The 24,321-nt window shown below is 40.3% G+C and overlaps 2 protein-coding genes across 6 annotated transcripts; both read left to right on the top strand.

Moving 5' to 3' along the window:
• Positions 1–1,001: 1,001 nt before the first annotated feature.
• si:dkey-283b1.6 (uncharacterized) lies at positions 1,002–5,700 on the top strand. Its single transcript, XM_063896357.1, has 4 exons — positions 1,002–1,185; positions 2,371–2,464; positions 3,738–4,005; positions 4,105–5,700. The coding sequence occupies exons 2-4, from the start codon at positions 2,439–2,441 to the stop codon at positions 4,210–4,212; spliced, it is 402 nt and encodes a 133-aa protein (XP_063752427.1). The 5' UTR covers positions 1,002–1,185; positions 2,371–2,438; the 3' UTR covers positions 4,213–5,700.
• Positions 5,701–13,145: 7,445 nt separating this feature from the next.
• LOC134874038 (calphotin-like) lies at positions 13,146–24,099 on the top strand. Of its 5 annotated transcripts, none has more exons than XM_063898016.1 (12): positions 13,146–13,392; positions 15,621–16,205; positions 20,343–20,390; positions 20,895–20,939; positions 21,145–21,513; positions 21,845–21,877; positions 22,009–22,074; positions 22,375–22,467; positions 22,642–22,722; positions 22,872–22,982; positions 23,083–23,183; positions 23,342–24,099. In XM_063898016.1, the coding sequence occupies exons 1-11, from the start codon at positions 13,348–13,350 to the stop codon at positions 23,143–23,145; spliced, it is 1,539 nt and encodes a 512-aa protein (XP_063754086.1). In that variant the 5' UTR covers positions 13,146–13,347; the 3' UTR covers positions 23,146–23,183; positions 23,342–24,099. The 5 variants fall into 5 exon arrangements, with proteins under 5 accessions (XP_063754086.1, XP_063754085.1, XP_063754084.1 ...); XM_063898015.1 differs by having other exon boundaries at positions 23,278–24,099; XM_063898014.1 differs by having other exon boundaries at positions 22,642–22,728.
• The last annotated feature ends 222 nt before the right edge of the window (positions 24,100–24,321 follow it).

The following is a 24,321-nucleotide window of genomic DNA, read 5'->3' as shown; positions in this document are numbered from 1 at the left end:
GATGCACCTTTGCACGTTTTACTCCGCTGATGAGCGGGACAAATACTTTTTCAGCAGTAAAGATTACATTTCCTGGTTTGTGAGGTCATTTTACAATCATTTACAGTCACCTGTCTTTGTATTCTCTCACACAAACAAACCCACTGGCACAGCATGAACTCAAACATGCTGTGCCAGTGGGTTTGTCGGCTTAAAAAAGTAGTATGAGTATTTATGAAGGAAACCACCCATTGTTATATACAAACATCCCTCTATTTACTAAATGTACCTTGTTGCTGTGCAGATTTGCTTAATTCCTGAAAGTGACCTCTGATGACAGTGATTTCATCAGGGGTTATCTAGACTTGGGATAAACGACTAGAAAACTTTAATGGAAAGTTTGCGCAACAAATGGCTGTTGAGATTCGTCACAGTAAATGTACGATGCATAATGAGGTCTAAAACTAATTTCTGACAATCTTTTTGTCACTGAATCCAAAAACACTGAGTTAAATGAGACAATGCACATTCCAGGATTCCATGTTTCAACACTTATCACTAACCGGGGCACATGTGGCTCAAACTCTGCCTACCGTTTCTCTACAATGTTACAAAGAAGGATAAAGTGCTTTGGCAGCTGTCTGAGATCAAATATCGAAGGACAGTATCATCACTTGCCACTCAATTAATCTCTTTATAAATGTTTGCCACTCTTTCTCTGCTGCTCTTGATTCTGTGGCAAGTCTCCCATGAGGCCTTGTGGGAAAAAGGTAGCTGTTTCTTTAAATCTTCTTGTGTTGCCATAAATTCTTCTTAAGGACCTTTAGCACAAACTAATAAAACACACAGTCCAACTGATAAAACACACTTATTTTCATATATGTGAGCATTTATTCATGCACATAACTCTGTATGACATAAACACTGATATAACAAATACTGCTTCATCTTCAGAGGGTGTATCAGGGGCTGACAGACAATCTGGGCTTTGCACTTAGTCCAGCACATGTTCCCACACACACACACACACACACACACACACACACACACACACACACACACACACACACACACACACACACACACACACACACAACCAGACACACTGCCCCCTCATCAGCACACCCACAATAGAAACTGCACTCTGCTCCAGTGAGTTTTCCCCACCCAGTCGTACACCTGAGAAGAGTCGTTTCTGGACGGGAGGTAAGAGGCTGAACTTTGTCTTTCTGCTTCCTGGTTATGAAATGTCCTGTAAATTACATCAATTGCTGAAAACTGATCAAAATTTGTGAAAGGAACTCAAATGAAACACATTAGTTGCCCTTTGTTTGTTCAGTCCGTATTTACAGACTGGGCCCCTGTTCCAATATGCCTACTGATCATGTGTTGTGAATTTTGACCTTTCCTACCGCTCATGTGATTTTTCTGGTCAATAAACTATTCAGCTTATAAACAGGGTAATGTTAGAACATCTTCGAAATGAAAATTTAGTTTTTGATCCCCTGTACATATTCAACATCACTTTAGGGACATAATCTACAAAATAGTTCAGGTGAAATGAGGAAAAAGTTTAGTTAACTTTGATCAAAATGTGTCTCCTTTTAATACAAATACAGTTGGCAAATGTTACTATAACTTTGATCACAGAGGCACAGAGCTTCTGTTCATTTCCACCTCACAAGACATGAAATTAATGGATCATGTACCAGCAGTTATAATTTGTTAACAGAAACCTGGTTACGGTGTAGGTTACTTGTTATTCAAGCAGTGTTTTCAGTGTGCTACAATCTGTTGACCTTGTGTCAGTACGAGGGGACTATATATCAGTGATTGCCAAACGGATCAGTATCATTTTTTGATTGTTGTCCTATGAAAACAATCTATTTTCAAGAACAGCCCTCTTTTCAGCTAGTGACAAAACTTTTTCCCGTAATCGAATGAGTTTTAAAATGGTCCTCAAATAAAATAAAAAATGAAATAGAAATAAAATGTAAGCACACATACTGCCTATTCCTGTTGATCACTGACAGGTTCCCAAGCACAGTGGGACAAATGTAATCATCCAGTCTTTGCTTAATCATACCAATCAGTGCAGGGAGACTGAATGACCATAAACTGTATGAGGTTACTGCAGGACAAACGGTTTTCCGAAGCTAGATGTACTTTTCTGGATCTATTATCTCTCTGCCCAGAGACATGCAATACAATATACTCTCATCATGAAGTCTTGGGTAAAACATTCATGGGTTTTATGTTCAAAGGGAATTTATCTGTTGAATCCAGGAACAGAAAAACTAGGCAGGCAATTGAACTGTGTAAGATGTTCATAAATGAAGCAAGTTATTTATTGCAAAGTCACTGCTCAATGTTTTGCTTTTTTCCTTTCAGGTTAGGTGTGTTTTTCTGACTCGACTTCCACTGTGGACCATTGGTAGTTCCTCGACAGAGCACAAAGGATGTCATTTAACATTCCCATTCTGGAGTAAGGCACCTATCTCTTCAACTATATGTTGTTTGGTTGTTGATTAATTCGGCCATTTTTTTCTCTCTTTGCTTCCTCACTGTGATTGATAGCTATTGAAAAATGTAAATATTTTCAATGTTTTTTTTCTCTCCTTTTATCGAAGTACTCAGAGAAGTACGGTAGTGCTAGCTCTTCTAATTACTAAAAACTGACCATGCTTTAAAGTTATACATTTTGTACCAATGTTTTATGTTGATCTATGTGTTTCAGATTTAACATAATGTTTTGTTGAAAAGAAAAAAGTCGTATATTTACCGGTGTTTATAAATACTCAACAGCCATTTTCTTGGGAACACCTTGCTAGTGCCGTTTAAGAGATCCCTTTGCGCTCAGAGCTGCCTTAATTATTTGTGAAATATATTTAATAAGGTGCTGAAAACATTCCTCAAAGATGTTTGTGCCTCATGCAGTTGCTGCAATATGTAATCCCCCGTTACTCCCAAACTAAAAGTGCTCTCTTGGATTGAAATCCGGTGACTGTAGACCATTTGAGTAAGGTAAGTAGAAATTATTAAAGCTTTGTACATGCCGCATTATACAGATGGAAGTAGTCTTTAGAGGATGGGTACCCTGTGATCATAAAGAGAGTTACCATGGTAAGCAACAATACTCACTTGGTTGCTTATTGAGGGGCCTTAAGTGTGACAAGAGACTTTCCTGCAGACCATTAAAACACCACCAGCAGCCTGAACCAGTAATACAATGCAGGATGTATCCAAAGCATTTATGTTGTTTATTTCAAATCTGAAACTTCCATCTGAATGCAGAGCAGAAATTCAGATTCATCAGGCATTCCTCTATAGTCTGATTTTGGAGATCCTGTGCCAAATCAGTCTCTGCTTCCTTTCCTTTACTGAGGGTAGTGGCACTTGGTCTTCTGCTGGGATAAACAGTATCATTTAATGTAGACAGTTTCTGAATTACTCAAACCAACAGCCATGCCACCTTCAGTAGTCACGTAAATCGCCTATCTTCAACATTCGGTTGCTTGGTTTTATGTTCAGGCCATGTCTAGGTGAGTTTAATTGCTGTGACGTGATAGGCTAATCAGATTTGTGCTTTAACGAGCAGCTGGACAGGTGTTCCTAATGAAGTAGCTGTGAGTATTTTTTCAGTGTGTGTTGCGCTTTCCTTTTCATGATTATCTTCCCATTCTTAATTGCCTTTTCTCTCCACTTTCCTCCATCTCCATTTTTCTCAACCCCCTCTCCCTTCGTTCTTCCTCTTCAAGGATCTTCCTGGGCATCCTGGGCTTCGGCCTCTCCATCATGTTCTGTACGACCTTCTGCAGGGTGTGCAGTCGCTTCAGGGAGGCGCAGATGGAAAGGGAGGCGTGGAGACGGAGTGAACAGGACATGCGTCCTCCGATATACTTCATCCCTTTCCATTCGCAAGACAGCGAAGACCTCTCCAGGGTGCCCCGATACAGCCAGGAGCTTCACCTGCCACCCCAATATAATAACGCTGCCTTCTGTGGGCCCCCACCTTCCTATAATGAGGTGATTTTTTTTTTGCTTATGGCATTTCCTGTCCCTGAAACCTAACATTTACAGTAAAAAAATTGATTTGAACTTTTTGTTTCTTTTTGTGTATTTCAGCTGGAATTGAAGCCGGATGATCTTCCGCCTGCTTACACAGATTATAGCGTCCCTGTGTATCCCCTCCCACCTCCACATCACATTGTTCAACCACAAACACCACAATAAGACAGGCCCATCATCCTGTGCCTGTGGCTATGTTATTGACTGACTTGGAAAATTAGTGGCGTATGAGCTTTTTTATTATTGTTAATTAATGTGAGGATGGTAGAGAGGGGATACAATCTGTATACTGTAATGGCACCAGGTTTCAACCAGCAATGCCAGGAGTATGCTGCAATCTCTCAAGGCCAATACAATTCTTAACCACATATTTTATTCTGATCATGGTATGATCCGTGAGCACCATGTCCCCATTTGTTATTCTCTCCACTAATGAAATTATGCTTTCGATCCTGTCTGTTTGCCTTGTGTTTCATTAGCAGGATCTCAATAGCCACTTTACAGGTATTAATGTAATAAGTGTGAGTTCAGATGTGAATGTGAAACCAATTATGCCACTATGTGGTCATTTATAAAGCACTTTGTTTTTGCTCATGTCTCCTTTACCCTATGTATTAGTGCCTGCAGAGAATTTAGATCAAACATTGTCTCCCCTATATTTGGATATGCTACATGTTTGCCAGAGTCTTGTAGTTTTGCAAACTGATATGCATTCTGTGCGATCCTAAAAAATGTAATCCCATTCTGCTGATAGTTGGCACAACATTACAATTCATTGAAATAGCCATAGCTCAATGTTCAGGAGTCTTTGATTTTATTTTTTGCACAATTTATCCTTGTAAGAAAATAGGGTTCAGAAATGCTGATGATGATCCAGATGCTGATTAAATGTTTTTCTTTCACAAAAAAAGTTCAAAAGATTGGAAAAAGGTGCTCTTCAAGCACTCTAAGCTTTTTTATGTTTTATATATAATTTCATCTGTAAGACGGATCTAAGGAGCAGGATTGGGACAAAAAGAGAGACACATGAATGAAAATCCTCATTGTTTTCAGTGACTGAATGATGTTTTTATGTTGCATTCAAAAAAAGGAACAACATTCAGAAAAACCTGGTAGAGCTGAAGTTTCCTATATATTTTAGTATGATTCATATTGTCTTTGCATATTAAGAGTCGTGCTGAAATGGGACCATGTTCTTTTCTTTCTCAGTTTTCTTTTTGTCACACTAGATAAATCCACTGCCTCCAAAGCATTTACCTGAAAAGCGTGTGCTGCTGTAGGTCTGCTGCGGTAGGGTTTAAACAGCCAGCTCTGAAACCAAGAGAGCTGTTTTTTTGTGAGAATTCGAGGGACTCTGATTGGAGGCTTTAATTAAACAATGACAGTACTGTAAATGAAATGTGGATTAGTAAAAAATGTAACTTATACATGTATAGATGCTGGTTTACAAACAGATCGCTGAATGACAAAGTATTGTGTCACTCCAAAGATATGTCTGTGATATCAAGAAAATAAGGCTACATGGAAATCTACTTTTATGTATACATATTTAATTTTATACCGTGTGTAAATGTAATATGCTCATTATGACATCATGTGCATTATTATTATTTGTATTTTTCAACAAACAATAAAAACAGCACTGTAATTTAATCTGTTGTTTATTACAGGAGTCCTATTATGCTTATTCGGGTTTTCTCTTTCTTGTAGTGTATTATTTAGGTTTGTATGCATGTAAATGGTTTGCAACGTCTAAAATCTCAAAGTCTCAAAGTTTCTCTCATTCCCCCTGCTGAAACACCTCCATTGGACTCCTTTGTTTACTTCCATAACATAATGACATCACTATTTAATGCTCATGCTTCTATTGGGGGGGCGCTCTAAAACATTGAATGTGATAGGCTAAGGGGCCGGACAAGTGGTTGACCAATAACAGAGAGGGCTCTGATGAGCATGGAAACATGTCACAGAAGAGACACAAAATACAAATATGAACATGAAAATGATTTTAATATGTCCTCTTTAACATTTAGGTATGACTGAGGAGATTGGGTTAGAGGGGGGGGGGACTTTTTTATCACCATTTGTCTTCAATCCACCAGAGTCCACTCTTTAACGAAAAACTATGACTCAGATTGGTTTAGGCAAACCAGGATTTTTAAGATCCTAACATCTCTGCATCTTTTACTGTATCCTCATTATGCTCTCACTACTAAAGGTTACAAGGAACGGGTAACTAGTTTGGGTAGAGTCCAAAATGCACATTTTCATAACTTACATTATTCAATTTAATTTCAAAGGTATGGCTTTCAAATTATTCAGTATCTAATTCTAGTTTTTCCATTCCTTTTTCATAATCTTTTTTATATTCATGTACCTTTCTCTGGCAGAGCCAAGTGAAAGGCAGAGTTCATAGAATGGCAGGATGTGTAGAAAGTCACTTATGTGGTCAGTGTGACATACAGCCACACATGGTCCGGCGTATCCTAGACAGCCACTCATGACCTGTAATCCTATACAGGAGGGACTTGAATATCCCTTTCTCTGTTTAACAGCAACTGGATTTGGTGTCGTCTTCCAGCCTCTATAAGGGAAAATCCTCTTATACATATCGTTACTACGCATCACTTACACTAGGCATGGGGTGTGTGTGTGTGTGTGTGTGTGTGTGTGTGTGTGTGTGTGTGTGTGTGTGTGTGTGTGTGTGTGTGTGTGTGTGTGTGTGTGTGTGTGTGTGTGTGTGTGTGTGTGTGTGTGTGTGTGTGTGTGTGTGTGTGCGTGCATTGGCTTGAATCCAAATATATGTTGCTTCCTGAACTCGTTTTGGATTCAGAGTGTAATGTATAAATAAACACACATAATTGTGTTTGTGTGTAGGAAAGGCTTCTATGGTTGTAGAACATTTTACATTTAACACTAGAGGGCAGTGCAGGTGTGGAGACTCATGCCTTGTGTAAAGTAAATTCTTATTTTCATTATGTCTAGGTTGTTCTTACATTTATTCAACCCAAAGCTAAACCTCACTGTGGCTACTGTTAGTGCCTTGCTCAAGAAAAAGCCATGTCTAGGATTAATGTCTGCCAATAATTTGTCTGAAATGCTGTTAAAAAACAAACTATATTCCGCTAAGCATGCATTTATTTTACAGCAAAAATTAGTAAAGCTTCTATTGTTAAATTCTTGAATTTTACAGCTCAAGTTTACTGCTACAGTGTTACACATTTTATGGCTTTTTCCAGTTTAGACCAGTTTTACTCCCCCCCCCCCCCCCCCCCCCCCCCCCCCCAGTCCCTCTTGAGCCCCTGAGTCTGAAGCAACACAAAGCATTTCTTCCCCACAATAGTTTTTCTTTTAGCCTACCTGACTCTGAACTATTGGGTGAGATGATATACCCTGTAGCTGTAGCTATTAGTGATTTGTTTGCTGATTCTATGACTTAATCGTATTTATTAGGGCACCTGGAGGGGGAAATCTTCAGAAGTGACAAACAAATAGCTTACAATAATTAAAAATGCTGGTCTCCGTGTGAATGCAGATGTGTGTCTGCATACAGTATATTGTTTGTGTTTATATATGTGGTTTTTCTACATATTTGTGAGGTTTTTTTTGTAAATAATCTCACATGCATTCATTTTTTTGCTATTCCTTTCAATATATTTGTTTCAATCAGATTTGAATCCAAATTGATTTTTTCTTGTTAAATAACCATTCACAAATGTACCCTCAAATCAAACGGGAAAAGTAAATGTTCTATTCAACATATATATAGTCACAGTCTTTGTGATTGCAAATTCAGACATATTTTTGTGAGTTTTAATAATACATGAACTCTCTTTGTGTTTTTGTATTTATAACCCACATGCGCTCAGTTTTACATGTGGGCAGTTTCAGAAAGAAAGAAAGAATGGAACCTACAAAGAAATCTGGCCATCAATGTTGATTAAATACATTAGTAAAGTTAATTTTGGTTGTGACTGTTTTGAGAAAAGGAAACACATTTTCTGAGTGAGTTCTGCTGAGTTTGAGTTTTAATACTGCTGCTCTGGAGGAGACATGTGGGATCCTGGAATAGATTTAGAGGAAGAAAACCCCCCGAGGGCTGCAGAAGCATAGAGAAGCTCAGATAATATGAAAAGGAATGGATGGGATGTTTTTGTCTCTGTGCATGTGAGCATGTCGGCCAAAGAAACCAGTGTCAGAGCGAGAAAGCTGCTGAAGGTATGTGTTTGTGTACTTAAGGCCGTTCTCTGCTGAATGATGGCTGAGCACAGTTGCTTTTATTACCAGGATGACCCATCTCTCTTCTCCCCTTCCTCCCATTCTCTCTATCCTTCCTCCCCCACAACTCTGTGATATGAATACACACTGGAGAGCCCCTAGCATTACAGTCTTTCCCTGTACTCCTATCTTTGTCTGGCGTTCATCACCACTGGGGCCTTTGTTTGTATCGGTTTGGCTATATCATCAAACCTATAACCTCAAAGAGCAACACACAAGCTTCCTGAAGACAAATCAGTTGCTGTGGGATTCCTAGAGTTGTCTCAAGAATTAGATTTTCATGTTAAATTAAGTAATAAAAGTGCTTAAAATTCAACAACAAATGATAAAACCTGATTTTACTCCTTCTGTAAGTAAGCCTGTAATTTAACTTAGCACGGTTTGATATCAGACCAACACCGCATTCAATAACCAAATTGAGGTCTGAAAATTGGCAATTCATTTTTGAGGAGGATTTTAAAAGAAATCAATGTAAACAAATTGTTGTTTATACAAATGCAGCAGGGAAATGCTTTCACCTTTTTACAATCATGATCTGATGTTGTTTTGTGAAGGGAGTGGAACCTTTCAGATCACACCATGTTTTTACATGATGGTGAATATATTGCCATGTCCACTTGTGATAGGATCACAAAACTTGCAAGCTAATGCCATGTCTGAACAGGGTCTATCTGTGTGTGTGTGTGTGTGTGTGTGTGTGTGTGTGTGTGTGTGTGTGTGTGTGTGTGTGTGTGTGTGGGTGGTGTGTGGGTTGCTTGTGGCGACATACAGGAATGTCAGAGGTCTTGAGACAACAGGAGTGGTGGCCAGAGAAGGATAGACGAGGGGTGGAGGTAGACAGATATCATCTTACAGGGGTCACAGGGGCAGGATCTGGGACCACATGAGCTTTTTTTGCACCAGTATTGGGCTTGATGGATAACTTTAGCAAGTGAAACCAAGCTTTACAGTACAGAAACATTGCTTCAAAAATAGTCCCGATTAAAAGATTTCATTCCATCGCCTACAAGGGGTTTCCTTATATAGCCTCTGGCTTACCGAATGATTACACATATTTGACGTCACCTATTGACATTTTGCATGTAGCACTAACTTGAAGAAGTGATGTTATTGTCTCTTCTTTGCAGAAGTATTTTTTAGGATTAAGATACATTTTAGTTTTTAGAATTTAGTTTCTAAATCAGGCGTGCTTGCTGGAGTGTTATCGTGTCTTACCTCTTTAACTCAAGACAATATGTAATGCTTTCTGGCATCATCTAAAAATTACTTTTAAATAAATACACTTTTAACCATGAAAAAATGGCAAGTTTTAGTAAGGAAACAATAAATATGATATAAATAATATAACAGCAGAGTATCTTATGTGTTAGTGTTCCTTTATCAATGTATTGTCTTCCTATTAGTGACGTGTAACTCTAACTGAAAGCTTTTTTGTGAGTGTGAGTGTTTACACTGAAGGGTCGGGGTTGGTAGCCATGGAGCCGACAGAGGAGGGGTGTTTGTTGATGAACAACATTCCAGTGTGTGCCTTATGTGTGTGTGTGATAAGCTCAGCACAGGTAAACATCATGCATCTATTTAAAGAGGATGATTCTACCCTGAACAGCTGATAGACAACGTTCTTGAGCACTTGTTATGTTGCCTGCTGTTTTCAGGAGAAACTGTGAGGGGCCTTAATATTAGTCCGCCTGGATACAAACAAGGGCACATTATATTAAAAAGAGGGTTAGCTTCTTTTTTCCCCCTGCAATTTTATAAAGATTACCTGTTGTTTATGAAAAAAGTGCAAAAAGAATGCATTTTTTCACACTCATAAGTGACCAGCACATGGTGAGCAACAGTTCACATCAACCAACCACCTCTTTGTTATCTTTAGGGATGCATGCAAATCCCATTTATTCCTTGAATACATTAACCAGGACCTGCTTGTCCTCACCATCAGTTGTGTTACAGAAAGATCAGATCAGACTTGTGACAGGCATTGTTAAGATTGCAAACTAAAATCTATTTTTGTTTTCGTTGTTGCCTTATCCATTGCCTACATCATTGAAGATAAGGGATCCACCCTTGAATGGATTCATGATAAAGTTGTAAATAAATATTGAATGAATTAAAGAAATGCATGGCCTGGGTGTGCCTTGTTTTTTTCAAAGCAACAAACTGGAGAGGGTGGGGAGGGTCCAGCATCGCCTGAAAGATAAGATCAAATTGTAGGGAGTAATTAATTCTGGCACCAGTTAAGTACGTTTCTGAACACAATTAGCTTAGTTTAACGTTGTCTCTCAGTTACAACACTGCTTTGTATTCAGGGTCAACAACTATTGTGATGTGGTTAACCCTTACTTGAGCATCAACACCTAAACTCTGTGTGCCCCAAAGATCAGTAAGCTCGTCTTTAGGTATATGTGTTTGGAGAAGCAGCAAAGTTAACCCGTTGGCTGTATGACCTGAAAAACTTGTTCAACTCACTCCACTCAGTAGCAGCAAATTCTTACGTGACATTGGTTACACCCAGGTTTGAAAAACTCTTTGAAATGCTCATTTTTAACCAATGTGTTCACGGATAAGAACTATGTAAAACGTGTGATGAGGATGTTACAATGATAAGGTCTCAAAGTAACTAAATGACTGTATGATGTTTTTTGATTGATTGGGTTAACCTGATGAGATTACAATTAACATTTGAAGGTAGATAAATAACAAAGCAAGTAATTGTAATGAGATTTAAGAGACTACCTGTCGCCCTCTTGATATTTTACACCTGAGCAAATTTGAATATAAAAGAAAAATCAAGATCAGTGTTTTGCTTTGCAAAACTGTTCCTTTTGCTCAGCAGCAGTTGAGCCAGCCTGTTGTTAATCTGCATAGGAGTGCAAAATTCAGACAGTAAATTAAAAAGGCAGAGACATTTAGAATATGTGGCATCTGACTGTGTGTATCAGTGATACCGACTGTCCTATTCTGTAACTGAAGCCTCCCCTAACTAGACCGGGTACAGATTATACACTCAAACAGAAAAAAGTTACTTCTGTTCCCAGCTTTGATTAAATGTCTTTACAAGGATTAGGGACTTACATACTGTACATGACCCCGAGTGAATCATGAATTCTAATGATTAAGTTAAGGAATAAAGTAATTCCCTTGAGTTTTTATCAAACAAATAATATTTCAACTTGTCTTAAATGTTTTTATCATTTTCTCTCAGGACTAAAAAAATGAATAGCAGCATGGTGACTTTACATGTTCTGTAAGGTAAAAACAAAACAAAAACAGAGAATAAAAGCATGTGTGTGCTGCATTGCTATGTGACCCAGTCAAATACAGGCCACAACGTCCCAGTTGTCTAACACTTACATTAATATGCCTTAGACTGATGACTGATTTCCTATTAGCATGATAACTATAGTATGTGAAAATCTATTGTTAGCATTGACTTCACAAAGTAGTGCAAGGCTGATGAAAGTATGAACCATGTACTTAAAGTACCAAAAGCACTCATTTTGCAGATTGGTCCATTTCAGAATAATAAGTAGTATATGTTTTGATTATAATCATTGATGCATTAATGTGTTTGTCAAAGCTGGTAAAGGTGCAGTTCTAGTTTTAATGATTTTGCATAGCTGCAGGGTAGCTTGTGAATGTTACTCCAGGTGTATGTTAATCTTATTTATGTGTTGATCATATTTCACATCATTAATCCTAATCTGTAAATTAACTAAAAGGTAAACAATAAATATAGTAAAAGTTCAATTTACCTCTGAATTCTAGTGAAGTAGAAGTACAAAGCAGCATAAAATTGAAATAATCAAGTTAAGTACAATTACCCAAAAATGTTACTTAATTACAGTACTTGAGTAAATGTACTTAATTACTTTACACCACTGATTGACAGTAACTACAGTATGTAAAAGGTCACATTGATAAAGATCCTGCAGCAGCTGTATGCTCGACTGAAGTTTTCAAGAGCTACAGTGACTATAATGGAAAGATCAGCAGCTCAACATGGAAGTGTTGGTGACATGTAGATGGATATGTAATCCATCTACACTCATACAGTAAATCACGTTGCAAGCGTTCAGGCGAGTCTGCCACATTATCGTCAACTCAATTTGTGTTCAAAAGCATTGGTTTAACATTAAAATCTCTGCCAAAAAATAAAGCTTATACACCTTTCCCTCTACTGAACAAGCAATGTGAATTTCATAAGCGTGTTATTGTCATTTGCGTTTCCTTTGAAGGATTTGCACAATACATGACAAAACAAAGCATATATTTATTCTTCTATCTAATTATGCATGAGTATGGCCTACCCAAGAGTTGGACACAATGTGTGCTCACAACTCATGCAGTGCAGGCTGGCGGTGGGCGTTGACACATGTACAAGCTTTCTTTATCTTTTTTAGCCCTGGGGGAGACACATACAATGAAAACTATTCTCTAGCTTCATGATTTTTAATGAATTCAGAAAAGTTGAAGCACGGAAGAGTGGCAGTTTTGTGGGTTTAATTTGGTTTGGTTTCTCTTAAGAATACTTTTGCTATTGGCTGCCGGCTGGTTTTATGGTCTTCATGTTACAAAACTGACTTTAAAAACAGAATAAAGTAGAGAAAATAAGGTAGAACAAACATTTCAGAGCATGTGCGGCAGTTGCCATGTGCTCGAGTAAGAAACTGTTCAAGAGAAGGGGGTGTGGCACTCTGAAAGCAGCACGGACCACTCTCTTTCTCCCTCTGTCCCTCGCGCTGATGGAGTGGTTGCATAACATCCAGTCAGTGTAGCTCCACTCTGATTCAATCATCTCACAGAGCAGCCGTGCACGTGCGTGTGTTTTAGGTGGGGGTGTGTATCACGATTTCTGTGTCTCTCCACGCCCCCATCTTTCAACCCAGTGCTCCCATAGGTTATATGCAAAGGTAACAGATAGACGGGGGCTCTATAAAGACCCGCTTTGTTCCTTGGATCTCTCTGCTCCTTTTTTTATTTCTCCGGTCTTTCTTGTTTCCATCACCACACATTACCAAAATGCCCAGCAAGAGGAAGAAGAACAAGCGTCGCATGAGGAGGACGGTAAGTGATGCCAGACGCTCTTTTTCTTACACTACAGTTTTGCTCTCATCAGGACATTTACATTTTCTGGTGTTGATTTAGAACTTAGATGAAAAGCCTAAGTGTTGACCTTCTACACTTGAAAAATCGTTGACGAGCGCACGTGCACCGCTGCCTGCATCATTGTACTTTATGTACAGCTTGTGATTGAAGTGATGGGAAAGCGTCTTACCCTAAAATGCAAAACCTTATTTTAAAAAGTGAATAAGTGCACGTGTTCCTGCCAATGAAAAACCATTTGAAATAAACCTTTTTAAAACAATCGAAATATCAACATAAAAGTGACAGAAATGGACACAATGTTTTCTTTTTACTTTGTTTTTTCTTAAGTAACTCCAAGTAGGCCTGGTGCGTACAATCTCGCCAAGATCTAAAACTGTTCCACAAACGCACTCAAATGCAAATCAAAGATTAATACAGTAAAATAAATGGCTTTCAGTTAGATTAATTACCTCTGGCATCCGTGCAAGAGACAAAGAAAATGGTTCATTTGGATTCCCGTGCGCCACGTGCGGTTTCAGCGCGCTCTGTACACAATTTGTACACAAGTGCTTGTATTTATATTTCCCATCTATACACGTCTAGGGTCATCAAACCTCTAAGCCCACATCAAAACATATATATTTTAAAATAAATATTTTTCTCTCTGCGAGCAAAGCATTAATTAGCCCCCCCCCCCCCCTTTCTCGTGCACAAACAGGTACACACTGTTCAGTACATGCTGCACTCACTATATAGCAACTGCTATGCATAATTTATGAATAATAATAATAATAATAATAATAATAATAATAATAAATAATGCATTATGGCGAAGCAGTTGGCCAATGGCATGCTAATTTTAAAAAAATGGACTCCTAGCCCCCTCCCCACTCTTTGGTAACTGCCAGAGATTTTACTTCTGAACATTCAGTGCCCAAAGAGGAGTGGGTGTGGCGAAGGGGTGTGTGGGAGTGATGTTTAACTAATGAGAAAGTAACAGATGCTTGCAATTCTCAGAGGGCAAGGGTTATCCTGTCACTGAACACTGCCATCTTTTCTCCAATCACAATGATTGTTTTAACCTGTGCTCTTTAACCTTATACACAACTTTAAAAGCACTTGTGCTTCAGTCCTCCAGCACTTGGGAGACTTGTAGGTAAGGAGTTTCTCAGCCCCTCCCCCTCAAACTCTCTTGCTGACTCTGGCACCACACAACTGTATTTGGTAGTGTTGACTACTGGAATGTCTTGCGTTTGTTGTGCCAGAGCCTGCACAATCTCTAGTTCGCCGAGTAACACTACAACACATAACAATGGCCCCTAAAGTCCCTTACAGCTGGATGTTATCAGCAGTTCCCTCTTGAAAGCTGAAAAGTGTTGCTTGAAGATGTAAAGCTAAATTAGTCTCGCACATTCCTAAGCATTTTAAATCACAAGTGGCAAAGCCTTATTACAGCATCTGGTACACAAGTTGATACATTGAAGTTGATGTAGTAGTGAAAATTTTGCCAGCTATTAGTGGGCAGAGGTAAGGGAGGGGTTGTTTTGATGGTGGTTAGCTTGACGGGGCATAGACTATGAACTATTTGGCTGTCTATCTAACAAAAGCATTTTCGGGGAGTGATTGTAACCTGATTATGAGGTGATTAGGCCCACTGTCTGGCCTGCGGGGAACACATCAGTGCTGCTGACTCTCACTGTTTCCGTTCCCGCTTCACCAGACCTGTCAGGATGGTTTTGATTCAACTAATTAGCCCCCTTTATCTAAGTAGCTTTGCTGGTCCCTCTCCCTGTAACACAGCCCCTCCCTCTAGTGGTTGTGCCCCTAAAATATCCTTTAAACCCTGGGAGGGGGGGTTTGTCCCAAGCTGAAAAAACATGTTGGATGGCATGCCTGGTATTCCTGCAGACCAAAATGTGCTGAAATGAACTGCAAACAGACAACAGCCGTATCTAAACACAAGAGCTTCAAATAATTCCGTCCCATTTGCCTAAATTCACCTTTTTAAAAATATTTTTTTAAGGAAAACGGTATCATTTAAACTTCAGTTTGAGATAAATATTGCTTTAGATTACCTTAAGCAATTTGTTTATATCAATTAACTTGTAAAATGCCAATTGGTTGCATGAAAAGTAAATGGTGGTTCCCACTGTCTTGACAAAGACAACAATCATTAATCCCACACTTTTGTGCGGTCCCTCTTGCAGCAAGCCCTGAGGAGAGTCCTTGAAGAGCAGCATGCGGCCAACCCACCAGCCAAAGCGAGTCCTGGGATTGCAGTTGGTGCGCCCCCTACATCAGTCCCAAAGAAAGCGGCTAAAGCTCCAGCACTGGCTAGAGCTCCAGAGGTTGTTCCAATTGCAGTCCCTATTGTTGAGGCCCCCAAAATAGAACCAGTTGTGAAAGAGCCTGTTGCAGAGCCTGTTGCAGAGCCTGTTGCAGAGCCCGAGCCCGTTGCAGTAGCGGAGCCCGAGCCCGTTGCAGTAGCGGAGCCCGAGCCCGTTGCAGTAGCGGAGCCCGAGCCCGTTGCAGTAGCGGAGCCCGTTGCAGTAGCGGAGCCCGAGCCCGCTGCAGTAGCAGAGCCCGCTGTAGTAGCGGAGCCTGAGGCCGAGCCCGAGTCGGAGCCTGAAGTGGTGGAAAAAGCTCCTGCAGAAGTTGAGTTTGAAGTCCCAGCCCCGATCATTGAAGAAGCACCAGTTGTTGACACTCCAGCAGAGGAGCCTGTTGAAGTTGAGGCTTCAATAGAACAAGAGGCTGAACCTATCATTCCTGAAACAGAACCAATAACAGAGGTAAGAACTGCTTTGGTTCATGCACATGCAGACACTTGAGTGTATAATTATATTAGTGTTGTACCAGTGGCTTATTGTAGTGGTAAAGCCTCAACAGGTGACAAATAAGTACCTGAAGCACTTGTAATATGGCTTAAGTAGAGTTGTGCCAGGTAGGTATTGTGTCTCCTCTTCAAAGGCCTTATAATGCATCCTGAACATTTTAATGGCAGCTTTAGTTATCCTTTGGTAGTCTGTGTAGTGCCATGCTTTCTGGCTATCAAGGCAAACAGCCAGCAAGCTGTAACCATGGTAACTTATGTAGTGATGAAATCCAGTTAAAAAAAAAAAATAGTTTGCTGAAAATGTTTTATTGTGTCACGTGGTAAAAAAACAATGTGCTTCCCTACACATTTCCTCTTTGTCTCACTAGTGTACACATGTCTACAAATTATGAATCTTGCACTGGCTCATGTCATTTGCACACGTTGTTCCTTTTGCAGTCTACGTTTTAAAGTATTGTGGATGACCGTTTGGACGGCAAATGCTGTGGCTGGGCTCTTATAGCAGAAGGGGGGGAGGGGCTGGTGGTGGGGTGAGAGGCAAAGGGAACAACGTGTTCCATTTAGCAAAGAGGTGGGAAGTATGGGAGAGCTTGTAGGCTACACAGGAGAGTGGGCAGAGCCATTTTAGAAGTCATTATACATTACCCCCTACATTAAAACATGCCTGTGTAATGAAGCACATGGCTTTCATTAAAATTCATCAGCTTTTTGATTAGGCTGGTATGACTATTGATTAAGAGTTTGTTCAATAAATGTTGGATTATTTGATTTTGCTGCGAGAAGTGTTGAAAATGTGTAATATGCTGGATTGGAAAAGGTGGCTTTTTTGAATATAGGCTATAAAATGTTGTTTAAAAAGTAAAGAACTGACGCTTGCTTTCTACTGTGTTCAAGTAATTGCCGTTTGGCTAACTTGCACAGTTGTAACTTATAACTAAACACGTTTCCCAACTTTTAGTTTTACCCTCAAACTATTTACATTTGTTTGCATTGCAATTTCAACACTTTTTCTTTGTTTCTTCACATGACTAACATGTGCACATTTTGGGAACACAATGTTCTGTTTCAGCCAGTAGACTGCAGGCTATGTGTCGTGGCATACAGGCAGCACATGCATGTGTCTAACCACACAGTTGCGCATGTAGGCGCACACAATTTGTGGACTTTGCTCTCGGTAACTGAGCCATGTCCACATATGGAGCACATGCATGTGCTGACATGTGTGTTAGCATGAACGACACTGCCCAGTAAGGAGACAGGAGGTGTATATCAGTGACGTGGCCTTTTGCTAGAAATTGATTAAAAGGCTGCACTGTTATTTTGGGTAATCTCGTACAATTTACATAGGGTACAGCATATTTACTTTGCTATGGAATGTCACTCAAGCTTGCGTGTTATGCCCTACCCTCTGAGCTATACAGGACCAATGGATGTTTCTTGCTCCCCGTCATTGTATAGTTGTTTCGCCCCCCCCCCCTTGTTCCTACATCCCTCCTTCTCTCCCTCCCACAACATCATCCATCACTCCTTAGCTCCCCTCTTGCCTTACTGCTTCTCTGCTCCTACACAGCTTGCAGATGTGCCAGATACGGTTTAGATGCTCACAAACACTCTTGCACTTTAGCTAACTTGCCATTTATTTAGTGCTGGCTTTAAATGCACCGCAAAACAGTAGTTGTATGTTGTTGGGTGTTTAGTGTTTTATGAACTCGAATCAATTATCTTTACACAAAAGTGGTTACTCTGACAACCTGTGTCAGGAAGGAGTTCGTTGCCATTAGGGTCAATTAGTCAATAGACACTAGAACCAGAACAGGCACAAATGGGGCTTGTATTCAGCTGGCTTTGGGACAAGAGAGAGGCGGCCCCTCCGCTTCTGGTTGTCACCACGGACACTCAGGTGAGTTTAAACCCAACACCCAATTTCAGTCCTGCTGAGTGTTACATTTTTACAATTTTTTGTGTACTGAGGTAGCGGGTGCGGCTCATATTGAGACTGAACATTTTGTACCCGTTTGCTCCCTCGGTGCTCCTGCAGACCTCAACCCCTCCCCCTTCAGTCCGTCACCCATTTCCCTCCCTTGTATATTCATTCACCCTCATAACTCCCTCCCACCACTTATTCCTCTGTCTCTCCTTTCACCCTCCTCTGGCCTCCCCCTTTCACTTCTGTCTTCGGCCATCCCCTATGGGGCCAATGGGTATTTATGAGTTTAGCTTCTTAGCACATGTGCTTGTTCAGCCATGTGTCTTATCACTGGGTCTTTGTCAGGGGTACTAGGAGTAGTCAGGATGAGGAAAGTTGGGTGTTATCTACCTGTTCAGTAGTGTTGAGACACCAGTCACTTTTTGTTGAATGTTTGTAAGAAATGTGTATAGTGGTGCTTTGGGTCATTTGCTCATAACATCCTTTTAAGACCATGCTTTAACGATCAGCATATGTATAACGGTCGGTGACAAAGATGTGTGACATGATACTTGTGGTGTTCTCAGACTTGGTTGGAAAAATATCACCTGTGGCAAAGCACGTGGGCTGCTGCCCCTCCAACCAACTTACCCACCCAGTGTCCAGCCTCTTTCCTTACACATGCACACATATTGCCTTACCCAGATTTCCTGGCACTTTTTATGAGTTTGTTTTTTGGCGCTCAATAGGTCTTTGTTTTATGCAAAAAAAACTAAATGCCTCCCTGTTTTTTAAAATTGTTTCCCTTTAATTCCTGAAAAGGCCAAACTGTTTGCTTATTTTTGCATATAGCCCCTTACCTCCCCAGTAAAGTTAATTATCTGGTCAAGTGGTCCATTTCTAAACAAGCTTTGGTGTTTTGCTGGAATTGCTTACCAGCAGCACTGGTTAGGCAGGGTCTGCGTACAGACCAGTTGGTACAAAGTGTTCTGGTGCTTCGACAGACTAGAGGGGGTTGTGTATTCTATACTGTGTGCACGCCTGTTTTCCTGTAAAGCAAAGGAAGGCCTATAGTCCTTCCCCCTCCCTCTTGCCCTTCCCTCCTCCTTTCTCTCCCCTATACCGTCCCTCAGAAGCTTTAGCTGGAGTATATATTTACCCCTCTCAACATGCATGCATTTCGGCCCATTTGGCTTTTGTTCAAGCAGTAGCTTTAGATGCACAAATGAACATTGAATGATTGCTCTGTTTTTGTCTGGCACCAGACTGCACGCACCAGACTTGCCCCACATTGTAGAGTGGCTGACACAAGACTTTGTAAATAATTTACTGTTGACATCAAAGTTTTACATTATTTATGTGATGCTCCCTGTTATTGCCACTGTAGCCCTCCCTATTGGCTGCTCATTGGGGCCGCCAGTGGCCATTTAGTTTACTGCCAACTTTTCCATTAAATCTGTCATGTTGCCACTGCAAAGTCAACTTACTTTGTGTTTCATGCGCATCAAGAAAATATTTAAATGAGTAAGGCTAATAAAATGGGTTAAATAGTAATGCAGAAATGTTAAAGCGTGGTGCAGACTACAGAACATTGCTGCTTCCACCACCCCCCTTTTTTTATAGTTCTTTTGCTAAAGGTTTGGTGTCTTGCACAGACCAAATCTAATGACTGTGAGATGGGTTACAAAAAGGTTTAGGAAATGGGCTCACCGGCTTCCAATTATAAAATTGGGTGGCAAACAGGATGTTTAATGTTCCCTATCCTAAAAAGCATCCAACACACTGCATTGTTAAAGAAAAGTGAATTTTCTTTCTTTCAGCAAACTTTAACCATTTGTAAACTGTGAACCTTCTAAGAATGTCAACGGGTTTCCTGTTAATCCTCAAGGCGATCACAGCCACAGTTTGGCTTAGAACTGGTTGTGTGAATCCTTTTGCTTGGGGCACATTTTTGTTGAACTTGTATACCTCTCAAAGTGTGATCTTAACTGTTGTGGAAAAACAGAGTAATGGTTGCAGTGTAACTGGCAAATGTATTTAATCACCTCTAAATTCTAGTTAATGTGCTTTTTAAAAAATGTAGTATTTATAAGTCTGCCCCTCAACATGTTCTCATTGGATAAAAATGCATACCTCTATGATGGTTTAGCTGACTTGTAAGTAAACGTTCTCCTTTTTCTTTCGTAGGTTGTACCCCCAGCTGAGGCTCCAGTTGCAGCCCCTGTTGAGACAGAGGTAAGAACAGATTTGCATTTGATACACACAACCCTTTTGACTCTTACATAAGTCAGTTTCCATGTGTTAAGTTTCTGAAAGCAGTAACTGAACAAGAGACAAACCGTCCAATGGGAGTGTCAAATATTTCCCTTACTTCATAACTTACAAAATGCACCCACAGTTGTCTCAGGTCACATTCTCTTCTATAATTGTTATTTTTTTTCTCAGTGGGGAAAGAAATGAAACAAACACAGGTTCATGTTCAGATATAAAGATTTAGACATATTTTTTACTTTTATTTTATCCCCAATTCAACTCCTCACATTATTTTGATGCCAAATGCTGACCAAAGAGGAACTCTTAAAGTTGTTGGTAATGGGCATTTAATGTGCTGCAATTGGTGGGCAAGTTGCCTAAACGGTCTTATTTAAGTTTGTAGTGAAGAGAATTCTCAAATGTTTTCTGTGAAGTCTAACAGGTACACTACCCTTGTCTTAAAGTGTTGTTATTCTTATTTTCCAGAATCTGACAGAGGAGACTACAACTGTAACCACAGCAACGGAACTGGTAAGAACTTTATGACGGCAAGTCTTGTCATTATAGTTGTATCATTACCAACGCCCTAGTCTTGTTCATGCATGGTAGGTCATTATTTCATCACATGTCATTGCCCCAATAGATTAATTTGTCAGTTCTAAGTGTTACCATTTGTTCACCTGTGCATGCTGCATGGTGTTTCATAATGTGTGCCGTGTTGACTTTGCATGTGCAGACACTTGATGTCTGCGAGACAGTGACTGAAGTGAAGGCAGAGGAAGAAGTGGTCATTGTACCTGAGGTGGCTGTTGCCGAAGATGTCGGCATTATTGAGGCTGTTGAAGAACCAGTGGTAGAAGCACTTGCAAGTGAGCCAGTTGCTGCTGAACCAGCTGCAGAGGAGGCCGCTGCAGAAACTGTGGTGGAAGAGGCACTTACAGAAGCAGTGGTTGAGGAGGTTGCCGCAGAGGTACCTGAGCCAGAACAGGAGACTGAAGCTGTTGTCAGTCCTGCAACCACAGCTGAGGAGGATGAAGCTGAAATTGAAGTGTTGGCTGAAGAAGAATCACCTGAAGTCCCTGCTGAGGCTGTTGCTATCACAGAGGTGCCAGTTTGATTTAAAAAAAAAAAAAAACTTTTTTCTTTCTTGAACTTTTTATTTTCCCTCCCAAAAACAATGTGCATGGACTTTTATGTAGTTTGTATTTTGCAATTGTACGTTGCATGTGGTTTGAACGGTTGTGTGTTTTTTGTGGAAGTTCACATCAAATCATCTTCATTATGTCCATAGATGCTATCCTTTCATAAATACTAAACATTGATCGTTTAAGTTTCAAGTAGAACTTCATCAATAGCTAAATGTGTTTGCTGGCAAGTTTCAGTTGCATAATGCAACGGTAACAGCAAAGACTGACTTGCAGTGTGTAATCTTTCAGCATGTTCCTGCCCCATCTGAGGAAATCCCAGTGGTGAGTGTTTTCTCATTTAGCCTCATCAATGTGGTTTGTTGTGGCAATATTTTCAGAAGTAGGAATGTTACTTTAGCAACATCCAAATGGTGTTCTGAATATTGACATGGCAGTATCTGTTGTCTCTCCAGGAGCCAGAAACCGTCCCTGAGGCTCCAGTAGAAGAGGCTGAAGGCCCTGTAACTGAAGTCAAGGAGGTAAAACTACTTGAAACTACACTTCATGTGACCCCCCCCCCTTTTTTCCCCAATGATGCATTCTAGCTTTAAATCACCCTGAAATACTAGTTGTCTTGTGTAACTATTGTCACTATTAAGATATTGCTATTGATGCCAACGCACTCTGCTTTAAAGCCATTTAAAACAAAAACTTAGTTCAGAGCCAGTTGCCATTTTCTTCTTGGATGTGTGCTCATTAGTCTTCCTCATTTACATTCTTTGACCTTACCTGTGGGATATCTTAAAATGTTCTCACCTTGTTCCCTTATGTTTTTCCAGGACATTGCCGAGTGCCTGGTCGATGACTTTGTTGTCACAGAATCTGTCTCTGCCGTGGAGGTCGCCATCGCCGAGTCTACTGCTGTCCAGCCGGTGAGAGCTTTGACATTAATTCTGGATAAAGCCGCCACTAAAAAAAGGCTGCCTTCCCATCACTGCAAACTTGCTGTTAAAAGTCCTTTTCACATGTTTTGTTTGCATAATGCATGTGCATATACAATATGTATGCGCTGCTTTAACGGGGACCTCCCTGCTTGCTTTATTTAGGAAATTGTGGCAATAGTCGACACCCCTTCACAACTGGAGGTAACACTTGCTGAGCCCGCATCAGCCCCCACAGAGGAAATGGTAATTGTGAGTTAATATATAAAGCTTTGATAATATAAAAACTTGTATGACTAATGTAAAACTATTATTTTCATTCCACCATTATTGCTTAATATTATACAAAGATTGTCAGACTTTGTATAGTAACCCCCCCCCCTTTGTCTTTCCAGGAAGCCGTTGCTGAACAGACATGTGTGGATGTGATGTCAGAAGAGCCCAATATGTGTGAAATGCCATGTCAGATGCAACTCGCTGTGGAATCTGTGCAGCTCAGCTCAATGGTAAGAGGCAAAGCATGAAAAATGTCTACAGTAATTATCAAACGGGTTAATATTGGGGATTGACTGTGCACTCGCCTGATCCAATGTCTTTTCTTTTTAGGAGATGTCAGTGGAGGCATCGCTGAACGGACACATTGTTCCAGAGCTCTCCATCGAGGGCTAGATCCACATTAAACAGCTTGGAAGACCTTTTCTGTCTTTGTAAGAATCTAACATATTGAACTCACTTGATCTCACTTAAATAACTAATTGTTTACGGCAGCACCAAACTGACTCCTATCCTGTCTTTTTACAGATTCCCCTTTGGCCATTCGGAGTACTCAAAGCTTTACAGCTGACTGTGTTAATTTTTCTTTTAGGGTTTACTCCACGCATTTGAAGGGACATCAACACTTTGAAGTGCCTTTCCGACCCTGGTATCTATCAAAACACCAAACCAGATGTCATTGAGCCAAAACCTGCTGCGTTCAAGGCAGCAGAACAGACTTGTCATAAGTGTGCAGAAATGGAAACAAACTTATTGTGGGTCCTTATCTGTAGTCTTCCCATAAAACCCTGAATTTTGCATTAGCAGTGGAAGCAGGAGTGCTTGAGAGATGAAGATACCTCAACGATGACTGGCAGTGCCTGATATCTTTGCATGTTCCTCTCTCCAGCACGTCTGCTTCCATGCAGCATAACCAATGCATGTGAAACCTGTAACGATGATGAATGTGGCTATAGTTGTACTTGGGCCCGTTCATGTGGAATGGAAAACTTCACATTTTCTAGAGGTCTTTTTTTTTACCATCAAACTTTCCCCAGCCTCCATTTCTGTCCTCCAGTTCTACCTACTGCCAACCAGTGCCGACGCTGAGGTTAGCGTGACACTATCCTAGAGCTGGAGTTTTTTGTTTCATGGCCACTGGAAAAAGACAGTTTGGGGGGCAGGGGCGAGTTGAGAGGCCCTGCCCTTTCCCCTTCCCTTCACTTTTTTAATCCATTTTGTATAGACCCTATGATGTGCTACAGATTTGTTCAAAGTATGTGCTCAAGAAGGGAAACGTATGTAATCTGGTTATTTGACTGATGAGATGATGTTGGTCCACTTTGAAATAAAGCTGTAACTCATTGTAAAGCAGGAGTACTTGTTTTTCTGTCTATACACTATCGCTCACACAACAGATCAGGAGAAATGGTCTGAATTTACTAAGAGTAAGGGAGATGAAGTTTTCCATCAATTCTGTACTTGCAATAATTATCTGATTTTCAGAAATGCTAACTAAAGAAAAGGGGGGCTATGATTTATTTGTGGACAAAATGGTAAAATTAGATATAAATCTCTAGCCATCTTTTAAGG

The sequence above is a fragment of the Eleginops maclovinus genome, chromosome 12 (assembly GCF_036324505.1).
Source record: "Eleginops maclovinus isolate JMC-PN-2008 ecotype Puerto Natales chromosome 12, JC_Emac_rtc_rv5, whole genome shotgun sequence".
In the NCBI taxonomy this organism is placed as follows: Eukaryota; Metazoa; Chordata; class Actinopteri; order Perciformes; family Eleginopidae; genus Eleginops; species Eleginops maclovinus.
Note: the sequence above shows the minus strand (reverse complement) of the source record. Positions and strands in the feature narration are given on the sequence as shown.